Raw genomic sequence first — 27,051 nt, forward strand, 5'->3', positions numbered from 1 at the left:
GCTAACATCAGATATTCACAGGTGGCACATGGACAGAAAGAGTGAATGCACTGCCCAGTGTGGCCCAGGCTACCGAACGCTTGATTTCTACTGTGCCAAAGTCATCAAGTCAGAAGGAAAGATGGAGAAGGTAGATGATCGGTTCTGCAGTGGTCTACAGAAGCCCAGCAGCAAGGAGAAATGTTATGTGGACTGTAACACTGGAAGATGGAGCTACTCAGCCTGGTCAGAAGTTAGTATTGCCTGAGCAGAGAGGTTTCTACATAACTCAGACTAGATGCTGATCGTGATAGATATCTGATCTCGACATCACAGTAGTGGTCAATGAAATTAGGGCAATGGTTCCTCAAGATGTAGCATGTTTCAGCAGTGAGTAGACAAGTTGCACAGCCTAGGAACATCATAGGATTAGTCATAATGCAGTGGTTTTTATCCATGACCTTCAAATTGAGGGTAATTTGATAGCATTTTTCACTGTGATTATGCCTTACTTGGAACAGCTTGGACTTATCATGGTTACTTTCTGACTCTGGTTTCCTGCACAGTGCTCTAAAAGTTGTGGAACCGGCACAAGGAGACGGAGAGCAGTATGTGTCAATTCCTTCCGTGAGGTTCTCGATGATTCCAAGTGTAGCCAACAAGAGAAGCTAACAGACCAGAGATGCAGCGACGTCTTGTGTCCGCAATGGAAGACAGGTGACTGGTCAGATGTAAGTGTGACAACCTCACGTTTGATCATGGAACTTTTGTAGAAAGTTTACACTGGTAAATTTACTAAACTATAACATTTTTAGAGTTTGAAAATTTCTTAACATCCTTCTGTGTCCTTCCAATGTATGCTGAATCCAATATGGATGTTACCAAAAGATGAATGAACGGAATCTATAAGGTTATTCATGTCTACTTTTTGTTAGAATGGTCGCGATCAGCTGATCACAGTTTGCCCTGCTGCTACCATCCCCAGAGATACATAGTAAACTATGGTTAATCCAGCAGCAAGTGATTAATTCTACTACAAAGAAAATTAAGCATTACACAGTTTCCATTGATATCATATAGTTACATATTTGTTAACCACTTGCCATCTGGGCCATTTGCCCCCTTCCTGACCAGGCCTAATTTTGCAAAACTGACATATCTCACTTTATGTGGTAATAACTTTGGAACGCCTTTATTTATCCAAGTCATTCAGAGATTGTTTTCTCGTGACACATTGTACTACATGATAGTCATAAATTTGAGTCAAAATATTTCACCTTTATTTATGAAAAAATCCCAAATTTACCCAAAAATTTGAAAAATTCGCAATTTTCTAAATTTCAATTTCTCTGCTTTTAAAACAGAAAGTGATACCTCATAAAATATTTATTACTTAACATTCCCCATATGTCTACTTTATGTTAGCATCGTTTTGGAAATGTCATTTTATTTTTTTAGGACGTTAGAAGGCTTAGAAGTTTAGAAGCAATTCTTCAAATTTTTAAGAAAATTGCCAAAACCCACTTTATAAGGACCTGTTCAGGTCTGAAGTCACTTTGTGGGGCCTACATAGTGGATACCCCCATAAATGACCCCATTGTAGAAACTACACCCCTCAAGGTATTCAAAACCGATTTTACAAACTTTGTTAACCCTTTATGCGTTCCACAAGAATTAAAGGAAAATGGAGATCAAATTTTTAAATTTCACTTTTTTGGCAGATTTTCCATTTTAATCCAATTTTTTCTTTAACACATCAATGGTTAACAGCCAAACAAAACTCAATATTTATTACCCAGATTCTGCGGTTTACAGAAACACCCCACATGTGGTCATAAACTGCTGTATGGGCACACAGCAGGGCGCAGAAGAAAAGGAACTCCACATGGTTTTTAGATGCCATGTCCCATTTGAAGCCCCCTGATGCACCCTTACAGTAGAAACTCCCAAGAAGTGACCCCATTTTGGAAACTAGGGGATAAGGTGCCAGTTTTATTAGTACTATTTTTGGGTACATATGATTTTTTGATCATTCATTATAACACTTTATGGGGCAAGGTGACCAAAAAATTGGTTGTTTTAGCACAGTTTCTATTTATTTATTTTTACAGCGTTCACCTGAGGGGTTCAGTCAAGTGACATTTTTATAGAGCAGATTGTTACGGACGTGGCGATACCTAATATGTATACTTTTTATCATTTATTAAAGTTTTACACAATAATAGCATTTTTGAAACAAAAAAATTATGTTTTAATGTGTCCATGTTCTGAGAGCTATAGTTTTTTTATTTTTTGAGATATTTTCTTATGTAGGGGCTCATTTTTTGCGGGATGAGGTGACGGTTTTATTGGTACCATTTTGTGGGACATACGCATTTTTGATCACTTGGTGTTGCACCTTTTGTGATGCAAGGTGACAAAAATTGCTTGTTTTGACACTGTTTTTTTTTTTTTTTTTTTACGGTGTTCATCTGAGGGGTTAGCTCATGTGATATCATTATAGAGCTGGTTTTTACGGACGCGGCAATACCTATTATGAATACTTTTTTTATTTGTTTCACTTTAACACAATAATAGCATTTTTGAAACTAAAAAAATGATGTTTTAGTGTCTCCATGTTCTAAGAGCTATATTTTTTTTATTTTTTGAGATATTTTCTTATGTAGGGGCTCATTTTTTGCGGGATGAGGTGACGGTTTTATTGGCACCATTTTGTGGGACATACGCGTTTTTGATCACTTGGTGTTGCACCTTTTGTGATGCAAGGTGACAAAAATTGCTTGTTTTGACACAGTTTTTTTTTTTTTTTACGGTGTTCATCTGAGGGGTTAGCTCATGTGATATCTTTATAGAGCTGGTTTTTATGGACGCGGCAATACCTAATATGTATACTTATTTTTTTTGTTTCACTTTAACACAATAATAGCATTTTTGAAACCAAAAAAATGATGTTTTAGTGTCTCCATGTTCTAAGAGCTATAGTTTTTTTATTTTTTGAGAGATTTTCTTATGTAGGGGCTAATTTTTTGCGGGATGAGGTGACGGTTTTATTGGTACCATTTTGTGGGACATACGCGTTTTTGATCACTTGGTGTTGCACCTTTTGTGATGCGAGGTGACAAAAATTGCTTGTTTTGACACATTTTTTTTTATTTATTTTTTTACGGTGTTCACCCGAGGGGTTAGGTCATGTGATATTTTTATAGAGCTGGTTTTTACGGACGCGGCAATACCAAATATGTCTATTTTATTTTATTTTTTCTATTTTTAAAAAAAAAATTATTCCTTACTTGGGGACTTTTTTTTTTTACATGTGAAACTTTTTTTTATTTTATTTTTTCAACCCTTTATTTATTTTTTATTTTTTTACACTTTTCGTCACCATAAGGTCATACAAGACCTCTGGGGGACATTTGCTTTACTTTTTCTTTTTTTTTTCACTGTTGATTTCTCCTGTAACTGGGGCTGACATAGTAGCCCCAGTTACAGTGGAAATGCACCCCTAGAGAAGCTGTACAGCAGCAATCTAGCGCTGTACAGCCTCAGAGCAGGGCTGATCGAGGTCTCCGAAAGGCCTCACACAGCTCCTGCACTCTCCGGTCCTGCCGGTCACATGACCGCCGGGCCGGAACAGGAAGCGCATAGCGCTTCCTGCTCTGCATACACAGCGCTCGGTGAGCGCTGTGTCTGCAGCGATCCGGAAGGCAGGGACACCTGGGAACTGTCCCTGCCTTATCTCTGGGTTGCCCTGCTGTCACTGACAGCGGGCAACCCGATCAGCAGCTGCACGATTAGCGTGCAGCTGCTATTTCTGAAAGGACGTTCTAAAACGTGCTTTCAGAAATAGAGGTCCACCCATAGGACGTTTATATCCTATGGGCGGACGGGAAGTGGTTAAGGTTGGAAAAAGACAGAAGTCCATCAAGTCCAAACTGTAATCCTGCTATATTCATCCAGAAAAAGGCAAAAAAAAAAAAAAAAAATTTGAGAAAAAAAAATACTTCCCCACTCCAGATGTGGCAATCAGAACAAATCCCTGGATCAACGTCCATCTTCCTTTTGAGGGAAAGGGTGTGTAGGACATGATTTCTATACATTGTCATAAGCCTCAATGTTATTTTGAAATAAAAAGTCATCTAAACCTTACTGTAAAGAATGCTTGTTGCCTCTTAGGCGTAGCCAGTGGCCCCTTGTTTTTTGAGGGGGTTTAACACAGAATAGCTTCCCTCAATATATTTTGTATGATCCGTTTATATATTTGTACAGGTTAATCATGTCCCCCCTTAGATGTCTTTTTTCAAGACTAAACAAATTCAGTTCTTTTCATCTTTGCTCACAGCTAAGATCTTCCAGGCCTTTTATGAGTTTAGTTGCTCTCCTTTGGCACTTTTTCTAACTCCAGGGCATCCTTTTTATGAACTGGTGCCCAGAACTGAGATTCCAGATTAGGCCTTACTTTGTATAGTGGTAATATTTCATCCCTGTCCCGCAAGTCCATACCTCTTTTAATAGAAGTCAACCGGTGACTCTCCCAGTTTTACTCCCCCTAGGACATATGCTGCATGCAGATTATTAGCCCCCAAGTGCATAACTTTACATTTATCTATATTGAACCTCATTTGCCAAGTGGAGGCCCAAACAGTAAGTTTGTCCAAGTCAGCTTGTAACTTATTAACATCTTCCATAGACTATACCGTATTACATAGTTTGGTGTCATCTGCAAAAATAGAAACAGCACTATTAATCCTATCCTCCATGTCATTAATGAATAAGTTAAATAGTAGCGGACCCAACACAGAACCACTTATAACCGGGGACCGTTCAGAGTAGGAATCATTGACCAAAACTTTTTTGATATGATCATGAAGCCAGTTTTCAATCCAATTACAAATTATATTTTCTAAACCAATAGACCTCAATTTACCCACTAGTCGTCCATGTGGGACAGTATCGAACGCGTTTGCAAAGTCCAAAAACACAATATCTACCTCTGTCCAGGCTTCTACTCACCTCCTCATAAAAACAAATCAAGTTAGTTTGACAGCCTCTGTCCTTAGTAAAACCATGTTGGCTATCACTTATTATATTATTTACAGTTACAATTACAATGACATCAATGACAGATGTGCCAAGTCCTGCAAAGCGAGAGATACTCTTTGTAGCTTTTCTGGACTCAGCCTAATAAATGAGGATACGGAACGTAAGATCCAAACAAACCAGACAACCTCTTAAATTTTTTTTTTGGTGACTACTAGAACATATTTAGAAACAGCCGAGTGGGCTGTACTACGCAGTTTCCATAACTCCCATAGCATTGAATGAGAGGTAAGGAAACAGCATAGCTCAGCCCGTTCGGCTATTTAGGAGGGTAATTTTTGGAGGGTTGTTTAGTTTAGAAAACCCATTTTCATTTTAGCCATTAGTGAATTTTGATTCATGTTTTGACGAGAGTAGAGAACAATCATAAAGAGTGTCTTTTTCTCTGGAGGACCTGTCCTGTCCAACATTACAAAGACAACACGTTCACTCACCAGAATCGGCACTGTGTAATGCTTAATCTGCCCAGTGGAGGCGCTGCAGGGAAAATGAACCCTTATTGACAGGTTTTCTCAAAGATTACAGCTGATCGCTGGGGGTAACTCTATGATTAGTTTCTTTTCAAGGAACCCTTTTAACAAGTATGGATTGTCCAAACTGGAGAACCTTTTTATTTCCCTCCCTGTTTCTTGTAACCCTGACATATCAGGACTAGCTTTTTGGTTAAGCATAGAGATCATATGGTAAATCTTGGTATGGTCACTTTACTTGCAGTGCCTCGTGACTTGTGGAAAGGGTCACAAACATCGTCAGACCTGGTGCCAGTTTGGAGAAAGCAGAGTAAATGATAGAGTTTGTGATCAAGAGACTAAGCCCGCATCGGTTCAGACTTGTCAACAGCAGGAATGTGCCTCGTGGCAAGTTGGTCCATGGGGGCAGGTACAATTATTTTCTTTTATACATTAACTGTAACATTGTAGAGAAATAATATGAACCAGGCGTAATATACTGAACTAAAGGATAATAATATGGAATGCTACTTTGAATCACCCTGTGGACAAATAAAATTGGTCAGCGCTCATGTTTTAGTGGACATTTTCCCCTTGTATAGGTCACCCACCAGAATACCTTAAATCAAATGCTGCTGAATCATAAGCAGTGCACATGACGAATTCAGGCCCTAAAATTAATTCAGACCTCAAATTCCAGACCCAAAAAATATTCAAACCCCAGACTTCAGTCCTCAAAAAAATGGAAACCCCAAACCCTAGGAGACACCAGCATTCATCTGCACACGCTGGATAGGGGAGAACAGTAGACCAATGCTGCTGGACACTGGGAAGAAAATAACGTGTGACCAACCAGTGGGAAAACCACATGCAGCAACATTAAAGGGGAGAGCTGGGAGGATGATGGGAATGCTCCCTTAGGACGTGAATTTCTTTCCTCAGGGCACACCCTGGGCTTTTTCAGAGGCTCCTGCCTGGTGATAGTTTGGGTGCCCTAGATGTTGGGTGATTGGCAGGGTGCAAGGAAGGACAGCAGGATGATGACAGGGCTGGTGGATAGATGGTGGAGTCAATGAGCAGGCCCTCTTTACTAAATAGATGATGGGAGTTGCAGAACATATAGCAACAATAAGCACAGTTCCAAAGTATGTTACATAGTAGAATTTTCCCAATTGCTGTGTATAGGCAGCAATGATGGTAGCTGTTTCTAGACACACTTTGCAGTCTTCCCAAATAACCAGAGATGTGCAATTCTATTCTCCACAACTCTTTTTGCAATGCCCAGGCTACAGAGTGCTTATCTTAAATCCAGATGGTCAGTCCATCTCAAAGAGTGGTGGACACCAAAGCAATATACCCAGACCCCAAGCAGTAAAGTCTTTTTGCCATGAACATGCTGTACCTTACTGTCTTTCCAGGCATGGCCTTGGATGTATTTCAGGCTTTCCTATCTTCAGGGATATTCTCTCAGTTCAGTTGCTTTCAGTCTCAGCAATAGTGTTTCCTGGATCAGACTTTTCTTCAGCCCTACTTCTCAGGAACTCACACATGCAACCAGACTTACTAACCAGGGGTTGGGACAAGCCCATCACCTGGGGAAACTGGACCAAAGCTGCCAATGTTAACCATACCTAACCATTTGGGATACATAGTGATGCTGGGTCACTGCACACATTCCTTGTTCCTCACCCCTGTTGTATTGAAGCCTTGGCCATGTTACTGGTCCTGGAACAATTCATAAAAAACATCCAGATTTACAAATGGTGTTTTATTTTTTTCTGCTGGACACTATGGCACTGTAAACAATTTACAAATGGTTATCACCTAGGTAGGTGATAGCATCTGCCCCTGACTCCAGTAGCTCTTATTGTATGCTTCCAATGCCTTCAATGCTCAGATGTGTTGGATTGGAAACCCCCATAGACTGAAAGGGGCTGGAACAGGTTCTATCAATGATCATCTCACCTTCCAGACTGTAATATGTGATGTTGTAAGATTAGAGATTTACCCTAAATACAAAGCTTACTTCCCAATTCCAAGAACCAAAAGTTTGCTAAGTTCTGTTATTTGAGATTCTTTACTTCTGCATTGGAAGGCACCAAATCGAGCATGATAACTCCAAGCAGTAGGTGAGTGAGCTGACATCAGTTTCAATGAAATTTTTCAAGTAAGGAAAAAAAGGTACAGATTTTCATAAATTGCAGTGCATTGTCAGGTATAATCAATATGTCTGTATTTTCATGTGTAGTGTACGGCGTCCTGTGGAACCGGTTATCAGATGAGAGCTGTGAAATGTGTCGTGGGAGCCTATGGAGCAGTAGTGGATGACAGTGAGTGCAATGCCGCAACCCGACCTACGGACGCTCAGGTGAGATTCTCTGCAATACCAGGAAAAATCAGGAAGGACGGGGAGGTTGTAGTCAAACCTGAGACCTATATGGGGGCTGATGGTCTCTCTGCTCAGTTATATCTGGCTTCATGTTGCAGATTTTGCATCGGGTCGATGAACTTCAAATTATGCCCATGACTGGGGTATCTCCAATCAGCTAAACTTTTGCATGCCATTGGCAAAGAATTAAAGGGGTATATAGCCATCTGGATATTATTTCCAAAGGATATGCCATAAATGTCTGATAGCTGCAGGTCGCAGCTTTGGGACCTACTCCTATCTCAAGAATGGAGCCCTATCTTGCACCAGGAATGGAGAGAAGGCCGTGCTTTCGCGATTATCTCCATTTAGTTCTTTGACAGTTCTGAAAATAGCTGAACAAGCTTACTAGCTATTTTTGGGACTCCTATAGAAGTAAATGAAGAGAGTTGCACAGGAACAGCCACCTCTCCATTCATGGTGACATGAGACGGGGCCTCGTTCTTAACTGTTAGAGATGAGACCAATAGCAGTTTATGGCATATCATGTGGCTATGCAATAAATGTCTGGATGGGAACACCCCTTTAAAGAAGACCTGTAGGAGATGTGTCGCTGAAGCACCTTTTCTTACAATTCTCCATTGTGCTGCTCCTCTGTTATTGCTCCTAGAAACGTATGACTAAATTGACGACTGGATGTCAGCACCCCCTTTGTTAATAGGGTGTTTCCCTACACAATCTAGTTTGTGCTATTGATTCCATGACTGTGGGGTCGGTATACTGGTGAGCAAGGGTGGGACAGGTTCAGTCTGTGACCATGGTAGGTGTTCCGGAATGAACCCCACCACCCTCCGTCCCTGAAGTAAAGCATTATAGTTGTCAGATAAACAATTACTCATTTAAATGCCCTCCTGGCACTCACTCTCTTCCCCTCCCGGCGTTCTTATTTTTAGTACATACTACCCATTTTCCACCAGCCTCAACTAATTCCTCTGGGCTTCCGTCACTTGTACAAAGGAATGTAAAGACAGAGTATTGTTTTGGTTATATTTTGCAATCCATAATTTACTAATCCATTGCGTCCCCCCATAATGGTACCCTAGGAGGCTGTCTACTCAGCCTAACCCTTGTCCCAGAGATTTTCTGAAGACCTGTGCAGGAGTTGCACTCTGACTATCACGGGAAGCAAGGGGCCCATATATTGTTTTTGAACAGGGGCCTCTCTATTTTTTGTATCCACCCCTAAGAGTTATTCCATAAAAAAAATAGGAAACGCATATACCCTAGGCTTGGCCCCAATTGTGCATCCAGAGCTGTAGAGTGACTGACATCAGCCTCGAACGTCGCCTCTTAGCAACCAGTTCAAAAAGGCATTAATTATGGAAAGGAAGCTGCCTAACAAACCAAACTGATTTTGACAGGACTGTGAAACAGCCGCGTGCCCGGGCATTCCTGAGACCAAACAGATAGCCCACAGCAAGACACAATGGAGATTTGGATCTTGGACGCCTGTAAGTATATTTTACTAATGAATTGCCTCCTGCACCTACATTGATGACTATCGAGTTCTGCTGCATCTTCTCTAAAATGCGTCAGCTCCTCTATCGATAGGGCTGAATTTTACGGGCTCTTTTCTGATGTTCTCAGGCCATGTGTTGAGCTCCTTCAGCTTAGTCTGTGGTTTCGACCTCCTTACGCAGATCATTAATCATATTTAACGTCTGTATGCGCATTACATATTCCAGCTCATGACCGCCAATAAACACAGATGACTTATGTTTACTATACATCATGTGCTGCATTAAAAGAACCAGTAAAAACGCTCTATTAAATTGTCCATCAGGTTTGGAGGTGGTTTGGATGAAATATTGGGAATTGTCCTTCTCCATCTAACACCCCCCCACCCCCGTCCAGTTCTTAACCCATATTGAAAGACTGGGAGTATCGTTCAAGGGAACCATTTTGGGGTACTTGTAACTTATTCTGGGTTTGGGATAGAATAAAAAATAGCAATTTTGCCATTGTTCTTTGGGATTTTTACATCATTCACAGTGCAGTATACACGGCTTGTTAACTTCAGCATGTGGAGTATTTTATAGAAATACGTTTTTAGAGGGCATCTGTCAGCAGTTTTGTCCCTATGACACTGGCTGACCTGTTACATGTGCGCTTGGCAGCTGAAGGCATCTGTGTTGGTCCTATATTCATATGTGTCCGCATTGCTGAGAAAAATGATGTTTTAATGTATACAAATGAGCCTCTAGGAGCAACGGGGGCGTTACCGTTACACCTAGAGGCTCTGCTCTCTCTGCAACTGCCACACCCCCTGCCCCTTGATTGACAGAGATTACGTTTACACTGCCTAGCCCTGTCAATCAAAGTGCAGAGGAAGCAGCAGTTGCAGAGAGAGCAGAGCCTCGAGGTGTAACAGCAACGCCCCTGTTGCCCATGTTGGTATATAGCCTTTTGGAGGACATAGTGCATAAAATATATAGTCTCAGCAAAGATCCTGGTAACAACTCTAATAATAAACCATTGCATTAATCCTATAATAGTAAACCATTGCATTAACCCTTTGTGAACCACCGGGTCACTGGATAAGCTGACAGGCACAGGCACTAATAAGATCTCTTCCATGAATTTACTGTGACCTTCATTCTCAGAATTTATAGGATTATGTTTCGTTCCTAAAATTGCAAAATTAGTAGTAAGACCAGAAATGTCACTCCCAGTCATCAGATGTTCAAGAGAGAAAAAAATATCAATATTCTGTAAATTGTGGAGTTTTGCTTGAGGCGCCTGGGGAAATTATTCCAGTTGCTTCCTTCCTAATCATAGATCTTTTCAATATCTCCCAGTGTTCGGCAACTTGTGGTAAAGGGACCAGAATGAGATACGTCAGCTGCCGCGATGATCAAGGTGCAGTGGCGGATGAAGCAGCTTGTTCCCACCTGCCTAAGCCGTCAGCGACGGAAGTGTGTACAGTGACACCGTGCGGACAATGGAAAGCCCTGGAATGGAGTTCGGTAAGCACATCACATGAAAACTATGTGTTTTATACCGTATAGAAAAACGAAGATCAGCATCCCAACTAAAAGGAATCAAAAATCATCATGCTCATCACAGGGTGTCCTGCTGCCTGGACCTCAATCTGCAGGGAACACCAAAAACTGTTCATTTTCCCTTCCGTGCCACCACTGAGAGCACTGGGATTTTCATATTGATGGCCTACCCCCAGGATAGGTCCTCAATATCAGTTCGGTGGGGGTCTGACTCCCTGAACCCCCGCCGATCTGCTATACGAAGAGGCCATGGCATTCGGTGAGCATTTAGGCCTCTTCCTAGGCCATGTGATGTCACGTTCATAGGTCACCTAGCCTAGGCGCAGCTCAGCCCTATTCAAGTGAATGAGGCTGAGCTGCGATACCAACCACAGCCGTTATCCAATGGACCACACTGTGCTTGGTAAACTGCGAGGAGGCCGCGGCGCTCACCAGAGCTCCGGTGAGTGCCACAGCTTCTTCAAATAGCTGATCGTCGGGGTCAGACAACTGACAATATCATATTAACGACCTATCCCGAGGATAGGCCATCAGTATAAAAATCCTGGAAAATCCCTTTAAGCATTGCATAGTGCCCATTGAAATCAGTAGAGATGTGCTAGGTCCTCCAGAGAGAGAAACTCTTTGTAGCTGCTCTCTGATATGGCTAATTGATGGAGATCCAAATTGAATGCAATTATAAAGTATTTAAAATGGGTTTTCTAAACCAGATAAACAATTCAACCGTTTTTCTTAGTCCTGAGACAGTGTCTAATTCTAGACCATGGTGGAATTGGTCATGGAATTCCTAAACTGAGCATGCTTCGCTAAGGCTGCGATACACTTTGTTTAGGGTCTACTAAACTTTTTCGAAATATATAAAAAGCATACTAAAATGTATTTATTTTACTCACGTATATAGCGCTGAGCTTTATAGACATTATCATTGCTTGTGTCCCCGGTGGAGCTCACAATCTAAGTTCTCTATCAATATGTTTTTGGAGTGTGAGAGGAAACCCACCCAAACACTAGAAGAACATATAAACCCAACGCAGATGTTGTCCTTGGTTAGATTTGAAGCTAGAACCTCAGGGCTGCAAGGCACTAGTGCTAACCACTGATCCACTGTTTTATGTCCATGACCACTGAGTCACATCTATCGTGCAGCTAATATTTAAACCTTGGAATACTGTGGAATATTTGGAATATTTTTCTAATTTTTACTCCAGTGCTCGGTGACCTGCGGCCAAGGGAAGGCAGTGAGGCAAGTGGTTTGTGTGGATTTCCTCGGCCAGTCATTAGACAATAACGAATGTGATCCGGATGACAGTCCACAGACCGAGCAAGAGTGTTCCATGCCCCCTTGTCACTATGTCAACCACGACTATGGCCGGCCAATTCATCCCTTCCCAAACACCGACCAAAAAGCCAGATCGAACCCAACCCTGGCAATCTTGAATAGGAATGGTGGACGCTCCATTGGTTCAAGTGGAAGTCAATGGAGAATAGGTCCATGGGGAGCGGTAAGTTCTACATACCTGTTATTTGCCATCATTTATTTTACACGGACCACAATTTTTTATTGAAGGGGTTATCCCATGACTAATGTAAAAAAATCTAAATCAGACATCATATAGTACATGACAACCACTAGAACCAGTCCTGTTATATCAAGCTGACAGCTCAAAGGGAGTGTCTTTTCTGCCGTAGCTCAGGGGGCGTGTCCATTCCACTGCAGCTCTCGCCCTATCACAACTTAGGAGGCAGTTGAAGGATGAAACTGAGCATGTGCGGCCATCTCAGTGAGCAGGACAAAAAAATAAGACAAAAAACAAACAGCGGGTGGTGCTATACAGATACATTTTATTGAATAACGCAGCGGCTATGCAAATTTTTAATTACATGCAATTACAAAAGTATTCAGATCCAGTTGCTGGTTTGAAAACTGTCGAAAAAAATTTGTGGGATGCCCCCTTTAAGTATTATACTTCTTTTTCCATGTTATCCTACACACTAAACTAGAAGTGTACCTACTTTTGGATTTGTTCATTTTTTTTCACTAAATCTCACCATCAGCAGGACATTGTAGGGGCCCCAAAATGCTCTTGTTGGTTTATAGAGTATTAAGGGCACTTTATAGCAGTATTATTTATATAGCGTATGGCGGTATTAATAGGCAGTAAATGGTAGCTTTGCGTGGGCATTACAGGGCAGTATTCATGTCTTAAACATTTAGATAAAAATTTATGTTTTCATATATGAGTAATTAGTTCCACAGCCTCCTGCAGTATTTATCAAGGTGGGAAGAGAGTTGAGAGTAAAGAGGGACCCAGCTAAATGTATAACTGGTCAGTAATAAAGACGGATTAGTCAAGATTATCACATTTACATTTTAGTGTTCTAGCACATGTGCGGGTGGATTCCAGCGTCGTGTGGTGGTCTGCCAAGACGAAAACGGGTATCCAGCTGCCAACTGTGAAGAGAGAAGCAAACCTGCTGAGCAACGGCCATGTGAATCTGGACCTTGTCCTCAGTGGGCCTTTGGCAACTGGGGGGAGGTAATTTTACTTAATTAACTAGTTAGCGTAAACTGAATATGAAAGAATTCTAACGATTCCTCTAATTTACAAATATTCTAGTAGAGGATGCAACACAAACACCTCAAGAGATTCCTCACCTGGTCAGGTATAAGCAGTCTACGTATGGCAGGAAGTTTTAGAGGAGCTGTCACTTGCACTACTTGCTTTCCTCATGTAATAACAATACTGGAGTATCTGCTCTGATGAGTGCATATTGTGCCGTTCCTCTATTATTCATTCTTGAAGTTATAAATGAATTGCCAGCAGTTTGTATCGAAGGTTCATCTGGGTGTTACCAGTTGGGGGGTGTCCCTGTACAGTGTGACACTTTCCAATCAGTGCTGCCAGACTGTACAGGGACACAACCCCAACTGGTTACACCCAGATGGACCTTTGTTGCAAACTGCTGCCTAACCTTTTAGAAAGAATAACAGAGGAATGGCTCAACATGGAGTCATAAGAATAGATGCTTCAGAATTATTATTACATGTCGAATGTGAGTAGTCACTAAAGCAGACATGTCAGGAGAGGGGACATCTCCTCTTTCAAATTACTTAAAATTTATGATTCACTCCAAAATCACCTCCAAATGAAGTTATCTGCTGGATCTTTAAAGCCCATTATTGTATTAAGGACTGGACTTACTGAAGGATCCTCTTGTGGGCCAGTGAGACCCTGCCCATTATGAGTCAACATTGAGGTTTTCTCTAAATCAGACGCATATCACAGTCAGATTTTTTAATAATTTGACATCATTTTGGGTTTGACAACTGTATTTAAGGGGTTGTTTCATCTCAACCTTTGATGGCATACCACTAGGGTATGCCACCAAAGTGATATAGGTCCCACCTCTGAGACCCGCACCTGTCTTCAGCTTAACGGGTCCCTGGAAGTAAAGGAGAGTGGGCTGCGCATGCACAGCATGCTCTCCAATAATTTCTATGGGAGTTCTGAAAATAGCTGAGCAAGCGCGCCCTTTTATTTTCAGAAGTTCCTTAGAAATGAATGTAGAGCTTACAGCACAAGTGCGGCAACCGCCCCATTTCCTAGCTCGTCTCTCTCCGGCAGTCCTATAGAAGTTAATAGAGGACGGCCGTGCTTTCCCATCACTTTGGGGGTCATGTTCTGGAGATAGGTGTGGGTCCCAGAGGTGGGGCCTCCATCTATCTGACATTGGTGGCATATCCTAGAGAAATGCCTTCCAATGTGTAATATGAGACAACCCCTATAAGATGACTAAAAATATCCTTTGCTTCAATTTCCAGTGTTCAAAAAAATGTGGTTCCGGGACAAGGACAAGACTTGTGGTATGTCAGAGACCGAACGGGGAGCGATTCAATGATCTCAGCTGTGAGATACTGGATAAACCCCCGGACCGCGAACAATGTAACACCCATAGTTGTCCTCCAGATTCTGCGTGGAATACAGGTCCTTGGAGCTCGGTATGACCATACTTTTTTTGTTTTGTTTGTTTGTTTTTTAACTAATGACAAATGGAATTCTATCCATCATTTATTTTTATAAAACTAAGGTCTTCCATCTAGATACAAAGTTGTTTCTTCGAACACTGCCCTTAGTGATGCGCTAGGCACAACTGTCAGTTTTGATGTAAATCCTTTCTTACTGTATCCACCTCAAAATCAGTTCGGCATGTTTTTCCTTTGAAAAGAACGGGCTTTGATTCATGTGACCTCATCGTGTTATGTAAAACGTGATGCACAGTCAAATATCTGTTACATTTTTGTTACAGTGTTAAGGGCTATTCAATCTAAAACATGAATTGCATATAAAACAGCTACCCCAAAAAAATACATGTAAAAAAAAAATTGGTGATAACCTATCATGGAGAATATCAAGGATTTGTTAGTAGTTATTTTATTTAACGTAAATTATCTTTTAGATTTGTTTTTAAGTAGTTACATGTTACTATGCCATCAGTGCAGTCCTGTGGTCAGTCTCCTTAATATCAAGGACAATTTTATGACCTATATTAGGATATTTATTTGACATGGTTTAGAATATTTGCTTTATTCACTAGAGGAAAGAACGTTGGTTGTAGTTTGTGATATCTGATAAATATTCTCTATTTATGAGAAAAACAAATGGAGAGAAATGAAAAAAAAAATTAAATAACACAATAAATACATAAATATATGTATGATAAAAGATACATCGTCTCTCCTGATATGACTGTTTTACTAAATATTTGCATTCCCCATGTAATAACAATTTTAAATCCTCTTTTAATGAAACACGGCATTGTGCTGTTTCTCTGTTACAACTCTTGAAAAGGTAGTAGTAAGTTAAAGGAGTTTTCTGAGACTTTGATATTGATGTCCTATACTCAGGATAGATCAGGGATGGCCAACCTGCGGCTCTCCTGCTATTGTAAAACTACAACTCCCACCATGCCCTGCTATAGTCTGATAGCTGTAGGCAGTGTGGGCATGCTGGGAGTTGTAGTTTTGCAACAGCTGGAGAGCCTCAGGTTGGCCATCCCTAGGATAGATCATCAATATTAGATGAGCAGGGTTCGATTCCCAGCAACGCCGCCGATCGGCTGTTTGAAGAGGTCATGTGACGTCACATTCATCAGTCACGTGGCCTAGGCACAGCTCAGTCCCATTTAGGTTGAAGGGGCCTGCAATATGAAGCACAGATTCTAGCCAATGGATCATGCTGTGCTTGGTAAGTTGCAAGGAGGCCGCAACGCTCACTGGAAAGCCGTGACCTCCTCAAACATCTGATCGGCGGGGGGTGCCATGTGTTGGACCCCCGCTGATTTGATATTGATGACCTATCCTGAGGATAGGTCGTCAATATCAAAATCTCGGAAAACTTTAACAACTGGGTGTCAATGGGAAGTGTTCTTATACACTCTGACATCAGATCTAACAGTGTCAGACTGTGTAGAGACGCCCCCTTCTGACAGAAACATGCTAAATCTCAGTTGACGATTGAGACACACATTTCCAAGAGGAATAACCAAGGAACTGAACAACGCAGCGGTCTAACAAAAGCTGTGCCAGTATTGCTGCTTTATAGGAAATGCAAGTGTTTGCGAAAAACAGGAATCTCAGGAAGCTGCCAGGTCTTCTTTAAGCACCAAATTAGGTAAAATATCATTTTATATTAGTAATATTTGTAAGTCATCATTTTGACTGTTTTTATTTTATTTTTTATGCCTTGCCATGAAATTATGCTTTAAAAATATTTATCTCGCAGTCTTAAATGAGAGTTATCGATTTTAATTGTCCATCAAGGAGTACTGTATGAGAGAGAGAATCTATCAGCGCAACAAAGGGACATATACCTGAAATGCGTTATTTTTATTACTTTTTTTTTATTACTATTCTTATTGTATTTATTAATTTTTATGTAAATGGAACATACCATACAAAATGTGTATGAAACATTGCAATGAATATTCATATTTCAAATATTTATTGTATAGCAAGTATCACATTCTACAACAAACTGTCTTTTCATTTAAAGCATTTCTGTTTTTATTTCATTTTTGCTTTTCAAACCAAAGGAAAATCTATTATTTGTATTGTTGTAATGTGCTTGTTTCTTTCTTTCGAAACAAGACATTACATATTCAACTTTATATGTCAAGATAAGATTGTATTAGGTGTTGCTTTTTATTGTTACTGTCCGAATTATATATATATATATAATATATATATACAGTACAGACCAAAAGTTTGGACACACCTTCTCATTCAAAGAGTTTTCTTTATTTTCATGACTGAAAATTGTAGATTCACACTGAAGGCATCAAAACTATGAATTAACACATGTGGAATTATATACATAACAAACAAGTGTGAGACAACTGAAAATATGTCATATTCTAGGTTCTTCAAAGTAGCCACCTTTTGCTTTGATTACTGCTTTGCACACTCTTGGCATTCTCTTGATGAGTTTCAAGAGGTAGTCCCCTGAAATGGTTTTCACTGCTCAGGTGTGCCCTGTCAGGTTTAATAAGTGGGATTTCTTGCCTTATAAATGGGGTTGGGACCATCAGTGGCGTTGAGGAGAAGTCAGGTGGATACACAGCTGATAGTCCTACTGAATAGACTGTTAGAATTTGTATTATGGCAAGAAAAAAGCAGCTAAGTAAAGAAAAACGAGTGGCCATCATTACTTTAAGAAATAAAGGTCAGTCAGTCAGCCGAAAAATTGGAAAAACGTTGAAAGTAAGGGCTATTTGACCATGAAGGAGAGTGATGGGGTGCTGCGCCAGATGACCTGGCCTCCACAGTCACCGGACCTGAACCCAATCGAGATGGTTTGGGGTGAGCTGGACCGCAGAGTGAAGGCAAAAGGGCCAACAAGTGCTAAGCATCTTTGGGAACTCCTTCAAGACTGTTGGAAGACCATTTCAGGGGACTACCTCTTGAAGCTCATCAAGAGAATGCCAAGAGTGTGCAAAGCAGTAATCAAAGCAAAAGGTGGCTACTTTGAAGAACCTAGAATATGACATATTTTCAGTTGTTTCACACTTGTTTGTTATGTATATAATTCCACATGTGTTAATTCATAGTTTTGATGCCTTCATAGTCATGAAAATAAAGAAAACTCTTTGAATGAGAAGGTGTGTCCAAACTTTTGGTCTGTACTGTATATATATATTAAACAGTATATATATAATGTACAATATATATAGATATGTATCTATCTATATATATATATATATATATATATATATATATATAGGTGAAAATCGAAACATTTGAATATCGTGCAAAGTTCATTTATTTCAGTAATGCAACTTAAAAGGTGAAACTAATATAGGAGATAGACTCATTACATGCAAAGCGAGATATTTCAAGCCTTTATTTGTTATAATTTGGATGATTATGGCTTACAGCTTATGAAACCCCAAAGTCACCATTTTGAGGTCCCCTTTGCTCAGGGGGTATGGATTAATTAGCTGACTAGAGTCTGACACTTTGAACCTAGAATATAGAACCTTTTCACAAAATTCTAATTTTAAGTTGCATTACTGAAATAAATGGACTTTTGCACAATATTCTAATTTTTAGAGTTTCACCTGTATATATAGTTGTTGTTTTTTTGGTGCTATTTCTTATTTTTTATGTATGTAGCATATCCAGATAGACATATGCTTTGGCGGGTTGTACAAATATGTAAAATTATCATAGTAATTACATTTTGTAAATGATGTGACCACGGAGTTCAGTGCCACCTTCACTGTATATTTCATATTCACAAGGTTTATTATCTGTTTATATATACATAAATATATACTGTATATATATTTGGTTCTAAGGCACTTTATGAAAATAATATTTGTAATATATCGAACTCCTTTTAGACATGAGGCTCTGAAAGAAAAATAATGCAAATTTTCCTGATCTTCCAAAGCAATTCAAATGCTCTGACCTCAGCAGTAAGTGTATATAGGCATTAAACGCGCAGTATTACCATAAAGGTTATTTTTTATGTATTTAAACCTTTTTTTGAAGGAAGCAATTTAGTCTAAATAAACTTTAAATGACACGTCTCTTTTTCATATATTCTTTAATATTGTTACTGTTTTATTAACATCATCAAATCAAAATGCAAAAATGCAACAGTAAAAATGTCCCCATAGATAAGGAAAATGCATATAGGATTGATTCACAGTCGCATGCGACAGCAAGTTTTACTTTGTCATTTGCCAGTATTTGAGTGTGCACGATCTCAGCGGCAGCCATTGCTATAGCTCTGTGTGAACACATTCAGAGGAAGCAGCTCTGTCTGCCTCTAGCACAGAAGTAAATCACAGCACAATCTAAAGCACTGATTAATCCAGTCAATTGCACGTGCAAATAAAATATACATACATATCGTTCATTCGTTGGCCAATTTAAACACAAGACATGTCTCTGTGTATAATGGCAATCCTGCTCCCCCCCCCATGCCAATTATTTGTTCCTACTTTTGACATAACATGCATGCCTGGTTGAGACAAATGCAGATGTTTATTGGGGTCAAGGAAGATAAGAGGTATTGGCCAAAAAGATTGTGTCAACCACAGATATCTTGTCCATAAGTGGCAGAAACTGCTTCAGTGGTATTGACTAGGCAAACATTGCAGAGCTCAAAAGGGAGATTGTGCTTTTGATTGACAGGAGCAGGGTTTTATCTGGTCTTCCAAAATAGGTGTTTACAGAGCACAAATACTGGATGTCTTCATCTTGGTGGTCTTCTGGGCATCTGCTCAGCCCAAATTTAGCTTTTTTGAGACATGTAGTCTCTGAATTAAATATTTCCATTCACTGACAGAAAGCAGAGATTAAACAAAGCATTTTACAAAGTTGTTAAACTTTTCATTATACATTAAATGGTTTCTGTAGTCTCAAGCATTAATGGCATATCGCTAGAATGGAACATGCAAAGTGAAGGAGAGCAGACCACGCTCTATTCATTTCTAGGGGACCTCCAAAAATACCTCCGTCCTAGAGATATCCCAGTGATATACCACCAATGTGTGAGATGGGACAACTCCTTTAATTGATATTAACATAAGACTGAAAAACCCCATAAGTTTCGGCTATGAACTGCAGTTTGGGCTTTACTGACTATACTCTGGTATACTGGTCTGTTTTACCTCCTGACCACTGCGTCTCACCAGTGTGGCATCTGATAATGTCATTTCCAGGGCACACCATGATATCATCTTTGTTCAGGGCACAACCTCTGGTGTTGGTTTATTTGAAGCCGCTTGACTTAATGCATACAGTAGGCGCTGACCAAATAGAGGAGCTTGGGATGGTGAGATGCTTTGGGGTGAGGAAAAGATGTTAACACTGAACTGTACATAGTGATTGCATCACAGTTTGAGAATAGCCATTTTACATAAAATTTTACAAGATATTTTACATAACATTTTAAGGGTCTGGTCTGGTTTAGAAAACCCCATTTTAAAATACCTCAATTAGCCTGATCATAAAGTGGCAACAAAGAGCATCTTTAAGTCTGGAGGACCCGGCATAATGAAAAGCATGTAATGCTTAATTTCCCCTGTGGTGGAGCTGCAGGAGAACTATACACTTGCTTCCAGGTTCTCCCAACGATTACAACTGATCACAAAAAATTCTAAGGCCCCTTTCACACGGGCGAGTATTCCGCGCGGATGCGATGCGTGAGTTGAACGCATTGCACCCGCACTGAATCCTGACCCATTCATTTCTATGGGGCTGTGCACACGAGCGGTGATTTTCACGCATCACTTGTGCGTTGCTCGAAAATCGCAGGATGCTCCTCTTTGTGCGTTTTTCACGTAACGCAGGCCCCATAGAAATGAATGGGGTTGCGTGAAAATCGCAAGCATCAGCAAGCAAGTGCAGATGCGGTGCGATTTTCACGCACGGTTGCTAGGAGACGATCAGGATGGGGACCCGATCATTATTATTTTCCCTTATAACATGGTTATAAGGGAAAATAATAGCATTCTGAATACAGAATGCATAGTAAAATAGGGCTGGAGGGGTTAAAAAAATAAATAAATAAATTAAACTCACCTTAATCCACTTGCTCGCGCAGCCGGCATCTCCTTCTGTCTTCTTTTTTGCTGTGTGCAGGAAAAGGACCTGTGGTGACGTCACTCCGGTCATCACATGGTCCGTCACATGATCTTTTACCATGGTGATGGATCATGTGATGGACCATGTGATGACCGGAGTGACGTCACCACAGGTCCAGAAGAGATGCCGGGCTGCGCGAGCAAGTGGATTAAGGTGAGTTAAATTTTTTTATATTTTTTTTAACCCCTCCAGCCCTATTGTACTATGCATTCTGTATTAAAAATGCTATTATTTTCCCTTACAACCATGTTATAAGGGAAAATAATACAATCTACAGCACACTGATCCCAAGCCCGAACTTCTGTGAAGAAGTTCGGGTTTGGGTACCAAACATGCGCGATTTTTCTCACGCGAGTGCAAAACGCATTACAATGTTTTGAACGCGCGCGGAAAAATCACGCATTTTCCCGCAACGCACCCGCACCTTTTCCCGCCAACGCCTGTGTGAAAGAGGCCTAACAGTAGGACACTCTGTGACCAGCAAATGTTCAGGGGACCATCCCTATAATACTTTAACAGGGAAAGAAAAAATAAAACTAAAAGTGTCCCCATGTTGTAGGCAGGTCCAAATTGATAGAAGGCAGGGTGAACATAATTAGGCAAGGCAAGCAATACTCTAGTACAACACAAAATACCTTCCCAACAGAACCAAATACCACAGTCCAGCATAAAATACTGCTGCCCCATCCTGAGGACAGCAATACAGTTAAATGCAGGAGGACGCTTTCCGCCGCCGGCCAGGTGCATAAGTGATGCGCCTAGCACTTTGGGCATTGGCCTACTGGGAAATTTCCCTGTAGGGTCTATGGCCTGCCTGCCCCTGATTTTACAATTCACATAATATTAAAATTAGAATAGCTGCTCTCTTTGGTAGAAAAAATAATTATAGATTATGTTTTGTTCAACTGCTAAATATGTGAAAGACAGGCCCCGCTTAAGAATGTCTGCATGTTTATACTGAATAAACTTGGCCTTACGGTTTACAGATTGAAAGTGGGGCATTGTGTATATAGGATAGTGTTAGCTTAAGCAGTGATATCTGCGTTTTCTCTTTTACAAGCATGCGGTGCAATGGACTTTTTGCAAAACCCAGACAAATGAACACTTCCGAGAGGTTGTTTGACTTACGGCAGACACAGTGCATGTTTGCGCAGCTAAATAAACATGTGCCCTGTTTGAGGAACAATGGCTTTTGGAAAATACAACCTTGTAAAGTTTTGGATGGAGCCAGGAGCAGCTGTGGGTTAGATTACTTCCAGTATATGACCCTGAGACGATACAAAGGGGATCTATTCTCTTCCACATATTGCATACAAATACATATCCTATTCCTGCAGATATTAAGACCCCTTTACATGACCCGATGTAGCAAGAGATTGTTGGGAAGGAAGCGTTCCTTCTTGACAATCACTTGTGCAGCAAGGCCCCTTGGCAGCCGGCGTAGAGGATGGGAGTGGTAGTGGCTCAGTGTAGTTTTGTCATGTTGTCCTTCCTCAGGCCGTCGATCCTTGGGGTCCACTGCAGTGAAAGTTGTAGCACTAAAAAATTAAGCCAGAGTTGAACAGAGTTCAAAACTTTTTACTAAGTGCAGCATAGAACTTGAAATACATCCAGTAGCAGCAGGCTTTAGTGAAATTCTTCTCTGGCTGAGGCGGCATGGTGGCTGGTTGGATTTCTGCAGTTCTGCACTTAAATGTTGCTGGCCTAGCGGTTGTCTGGTGATGAGGGTGTCTGTAGAAGTGCTATTACAGTTCATTCTGTTGTCTGGGATCCCAAGGCTTTACTTGAGTCCTTTCTTCAGTTCTTGAGAGGGGATGCTCTATGAGCTGCTTCCTCACTTTATAGCAAGAGAGGGATAATTTGGGTCCTGCACTTCTCACAGGGAAAACGATATGGTTCTTAGGAGTGGGTGCTCTATGATCTGCTTCCTCACTCCCCAACTATCTGGACAGGCCCCCTCATGTCCCCTCTCCACCAAACTCTGGCTGTAAATTGCTAAATTACAATAGACTTCTACCAGGAGGGTTGGAACAGGGTGGTTAAGCCCTGCTATAGCCATTCATTGCCAATCATTAACTCCTCCTTCTGGATAATATGACATAGTACAGTTGACTTATATAACATTACATAGAATTGCAAATAAAATTTATAAAATCCAGCAATTACAGTACACAATATTAATAACCCCAGGTCTGGGGTATTACTCTTGCTTCTCAGGATAGGAGATAGCTGCATTTACATGCAGTGATCTCCTCCACAGTATGGGAAGGAGTGATCCCTAATGCCATCGCTCATGCCCATACAGAATCATTGTTTGCCGGAAGCAGAGTGTGCTTAGAAGACACAATCTACTGCCAGCTGTCCGCACCAACAATCCTATTACCTGATGAACGAGCGTTTTGCGTAATTGGCAGCACCTTTACAAAGGCAAATTATTGCTAACAAGCGTTCATATGAACATCGGGCAGTGTAAAGGGCCCCTTGGACATCAATGAGCAGCTTTGTGAGAAGTAACGGACCTCCCGGGTGACTTCTGATGGGTTGATACGCAGTAGGATGACAACAAGGAAACTTTAGGATTTCGGTTACAGTGATGTTACATTTGTTTTATGATGCTACAGACTAGTGTTACATCTAGCTCCTTTATTATGCATTTAAGGATCTTCACAGGTTGCGGTCAAGTAGCGGTTCTGGCAGGATTTGACTTCCATTTTGTGCAAATAATGGAAAAAAAGCTACACAACCTTGACTCGTCAATATAACCTTACTCGGTGGTTATTCTTTGAAGGCAAGTAGTTGTGAAGGCAACAATGACCTCAGTGTGTGAGGGAAAGGCTTGGGCCAAGCCAAGTTTAGGCTAAGGTTCCACAGTTTCATGTACTCGACTACTCTCGCACCATTTCTATGTGGGGTAAAACCATGGTTGAAATTGAACTTGACGTTGTGACATGTCCGATGATTTGCTTTCCCGTAGGAAAATATAGAAAGCACCTGCGAGTCGCGGTAAAACCACAGCAACATCAATGTTTTCCTAAGGGGGAAAAGTCACTCATCAATCATATTGTGAAAATCCTTATGATCTTCACAGGGCACCCACAACTTTTTATCACAAGTACCACAATTATGCCACAACTTATTGATGTCCAGGTGTCTCCATATACAGTATTTTGTACATGTGACTGGTGTAGGTATATCTGACAGGAATAGACACAGAATAGATTTATGCTAAGTAATACAGTATTGCTATATTTTGTAATGAATAGGACTGAGGATAGTCTTAGGCCAATAATGAGCGCCGATCGAGAATATACAAGTTAATCAGTGCTTGTTTAAAGTGCCTTTGACACAGCCTGATGCAAACTGCTAGGGGGACTTATAGTCATTTGTACAATTTTTGGCAATACATAAAACATGCTATCATCTGACAGCGTGTGATCAGCGGTGCCTTTACATGGGCCAGTTACCAGGAACGAGCATTTGCACCAATGTTCATTCCTGAAAACTGGCATTGGGCCCTCATACACTGCTATATCATAAATTCCACAATATCACATTGACATTGTGTGGTTCTACTCTATCTAGATCGAGACTCACATATAAGGGACCACAAAAGTTGTAATTGACCTTTTTATACCCAAGGCAAATTTTTAATAGGGGCCCCCTACCTACCATGGACTGTTTATAATCCTGATGTGTTCTCATATGGGAAAGTGACCTTTGGGTCTCCTCAGGCATCAGGGCCTAAGTGCAATTACGACCTCTGCATCCTCCATAGCTACGTCTCTGTAAGGAAGTGAAGTACGTGTGGTTTTAGTTGGTTGTAACATCTAATACTAAACAGCAAAAAGGTCCTATTTGTTATGAAGGTGGCCTCTGCCCACCACCACTCCGCTGTGCTCCCATGCTCCGGAGGCTCAGACCCACTATCCTTCCTCTTCTTCTTCCCAATGGATCCAGGCACCAGAGCAGCCTGGATTGTAGGTTGTGGCCTGCTTAATGGTGGCAGTGTCTTTCATCACCCATAGGACGCACATTCTCGGCCAGAGTGAGCGTATCCTAATCTTCTCCAGCGCATGGCCAGCCATGAGGGGTTGCTTAAGGCACTCCTTCAATCTTTTTACTGATCAGGTACTAAGAGGCCATTGCACTCCAGTGAGTATTTCTGCCTCAGTGGGGGCTTGTACTTGAGCCATACATTCACTGAGTTTGCAACACGTGTTGAGACCACACACATATCTCACGCACCCTTAGGGCACGCTACCTGAGGGTACATGTTGCATATACCCACCCTTTCCTGCTTATAGACCCATTGATTAGGGATCGGTTATTGAGCTCCTCTGATTTTAACCATAAAAAAGGAATAAAGTATTTATTACTTTGAGTTTTAAGCGCTTCTCACTAGGCAGTGACGTATTCTTCTTATAAAACGCAAAAGCTTTTTCATTTTGTAGACAGTGATTCTCTTTTCCTAACTATAAGCCATCAATGTAAGATCCCGGAAATGTCTTTGAACAAACTATGATCTACTAAAGCTCAGCATTTTGTGTATTATTGTCCCCATCTTTACGGTGTAAATCTCCTCCATAGAACATATTGACTCACAACATAATAAACGCACTGGAATTTCATGTCTTTATGCGCAAGGATTTTTAATTCAAGGACATTTGCAATTCACAAGAAGCCGAGCGCGTCACTGACCAGAATGCAAAATGGTGGATGACGCGATTGAGTCACTTCTGCATTCCGTGTTTGTGTTGATGGAATGAAATGCATTATTTTTTTTTTAGGTTTCTAATTTAATTTTTCGATGAATATTGCAGATGATGTTCCCTGGTAATAATAACGCTCGGCATTAAAGAAACATAGAGTGTAACCCAAGTGTTATTTCATTATTTCGTGTTCGCGATTCTGGTGTATCTGTTGTATAATCTCAGATGTTAGTAGCAGTGTTAGAAAATCAGTGGCTGAATATGAAATCTTAAAGGGCCTCTGTGTGACGCTACATGGCGACTTTATAGGGCTCTGTATTAGAGCTATTTTCTACAAGCAAGAAATGGTTGCCCTATTACAGCTCTGAACAAAACAAACCTATGGCCGGAACTGCCTGCCGGATCCAGAAATCCGCGTGCAAACGGATAGCATTTGTAAACGGATCCGGATCCGTCTAACAAATGCATTGAAACACCGGATCCGTCTCTCCGGTGTCATCCGGAACAACGAATCCGGTATTTATTTATTTATTTTTGCATTTTTAAAGCTCTGTTCCGTTTTGCCGGAACACTTGGCATTAATGCATTTCAATGGAAAATCCGGCATTCCAGCAAGTGTTTCGGAATTTTGGACGGAGAAAATACCGCAGCATGCAGTAGTATTTTCTCTGGCCAAATACCGTAGGAGTGTCTGAACTGAAGACATCCTGATGCAACGGATTGCTCTCCATTCAGAATGCATTAGGATAAAACTGATCATTTTTTTTCTGGTATTGAGCCCCTGTGACGGAACTCAATACCGGAAAACTTTAACGCTAGTGTGAAAGTACCCTAACACGGTTCACCGATCCAGTTGTAATTTTAACAACCGGATCTGGAGAACTGGCTAAATCCCATGCCTGTTTGTGCCCCTAGGGCTATGTTCAGCAATTGGTAGGATACGATCTGCCAAACATCTGCCATACAACAGGGAGGAAGGCATTAACCCAGTGCCAAAACACATAGTCTAAATAAAGATTCAGAATTCAGATACTTTATCCTCACAACAAGTGTCCTCATTCCAGCAAGCACCCCCAAAATGTCTTTATTTCTTTCTTCATCTACTTAATACAACATACAAAACCTGCAACCTGTAGGGTCTGCCTTAGGTTTGATGGTTTCCTGTGAAGTACCTCTATTGCCATCACCTTTAGGCCTCATCGACATGGAGGCTTTTGCCCACTGAATTTTG

At 40.9% G+C, this 27,051-nt stretch overlaps 1 protein-coding gene across 3 annotated transcripts in view; it reads left to right on the plus strand.

The window, feature by feature from the left end:
• ADAMTS9 (ADAM metallopeptidase with thrombospondin type 1 motif 9) overlaps nucleotides 1–27,051 on the plus strand; it is a 221,078-nt gene that overhangs the window by 109,731 nt on the left and 84,296 nt on the right. For all 3 annotated transcript variants that reach the window (XM_040406600.1, XM_040406599.1, XM_040406602.1), the window contains exons 20-28: nucleotides 22–232; nucleotides 546–710; nucleotides 5,791–5,955; nucleotides 7,774–7,893; nucleotides 9,315–9,404; nucleotides 10,752–10,919; nucleotides 12,164–12,457; nucleotides 13,331–13,492; nucleotides 14,779–14,955. In XM_040406600.1, the coding sequence (XP_040262534.1) occupies nucleotides 22–232; nucleotides 546–710; nucleotides 5,791–5,955; nucleotides 7,774–7,893; nucleotides 9,315–9,404; nucleotides 10,752–10,919; nucleotides 12,164–12,457; nucleotides 13,331–13,492; nucleotides 14,779–14,955 (1,552 nt within the window). The remainder of the gene's footprint in view (nucleotides 1–21; nucleotides 233–545; nucleotides 711–5,790; nucleotides 5,956–7,773; nucleotides 7,894–9,314; nucleotides 9,405–10,751; nucleotides 10,920–12,163; nucleotides 12,458–13,330; nucleotides 13,493–14,778; nucleotides 14,956–27,051) is intronic.

Source organism: Bufo bufo, chromosome 9 (genome assembly GCF_905171765.1).
Source record: "Bufo bufo chromosome 9, aBufBuf1.1, whole genome shotgun sequence".
In the NCBI taxonomy this organism is placed as follows: Eukaryota; Metazoa; Chordata; class Amphibia; order Anura; family Bufonidae; genus Bufo; species Bufo bufo.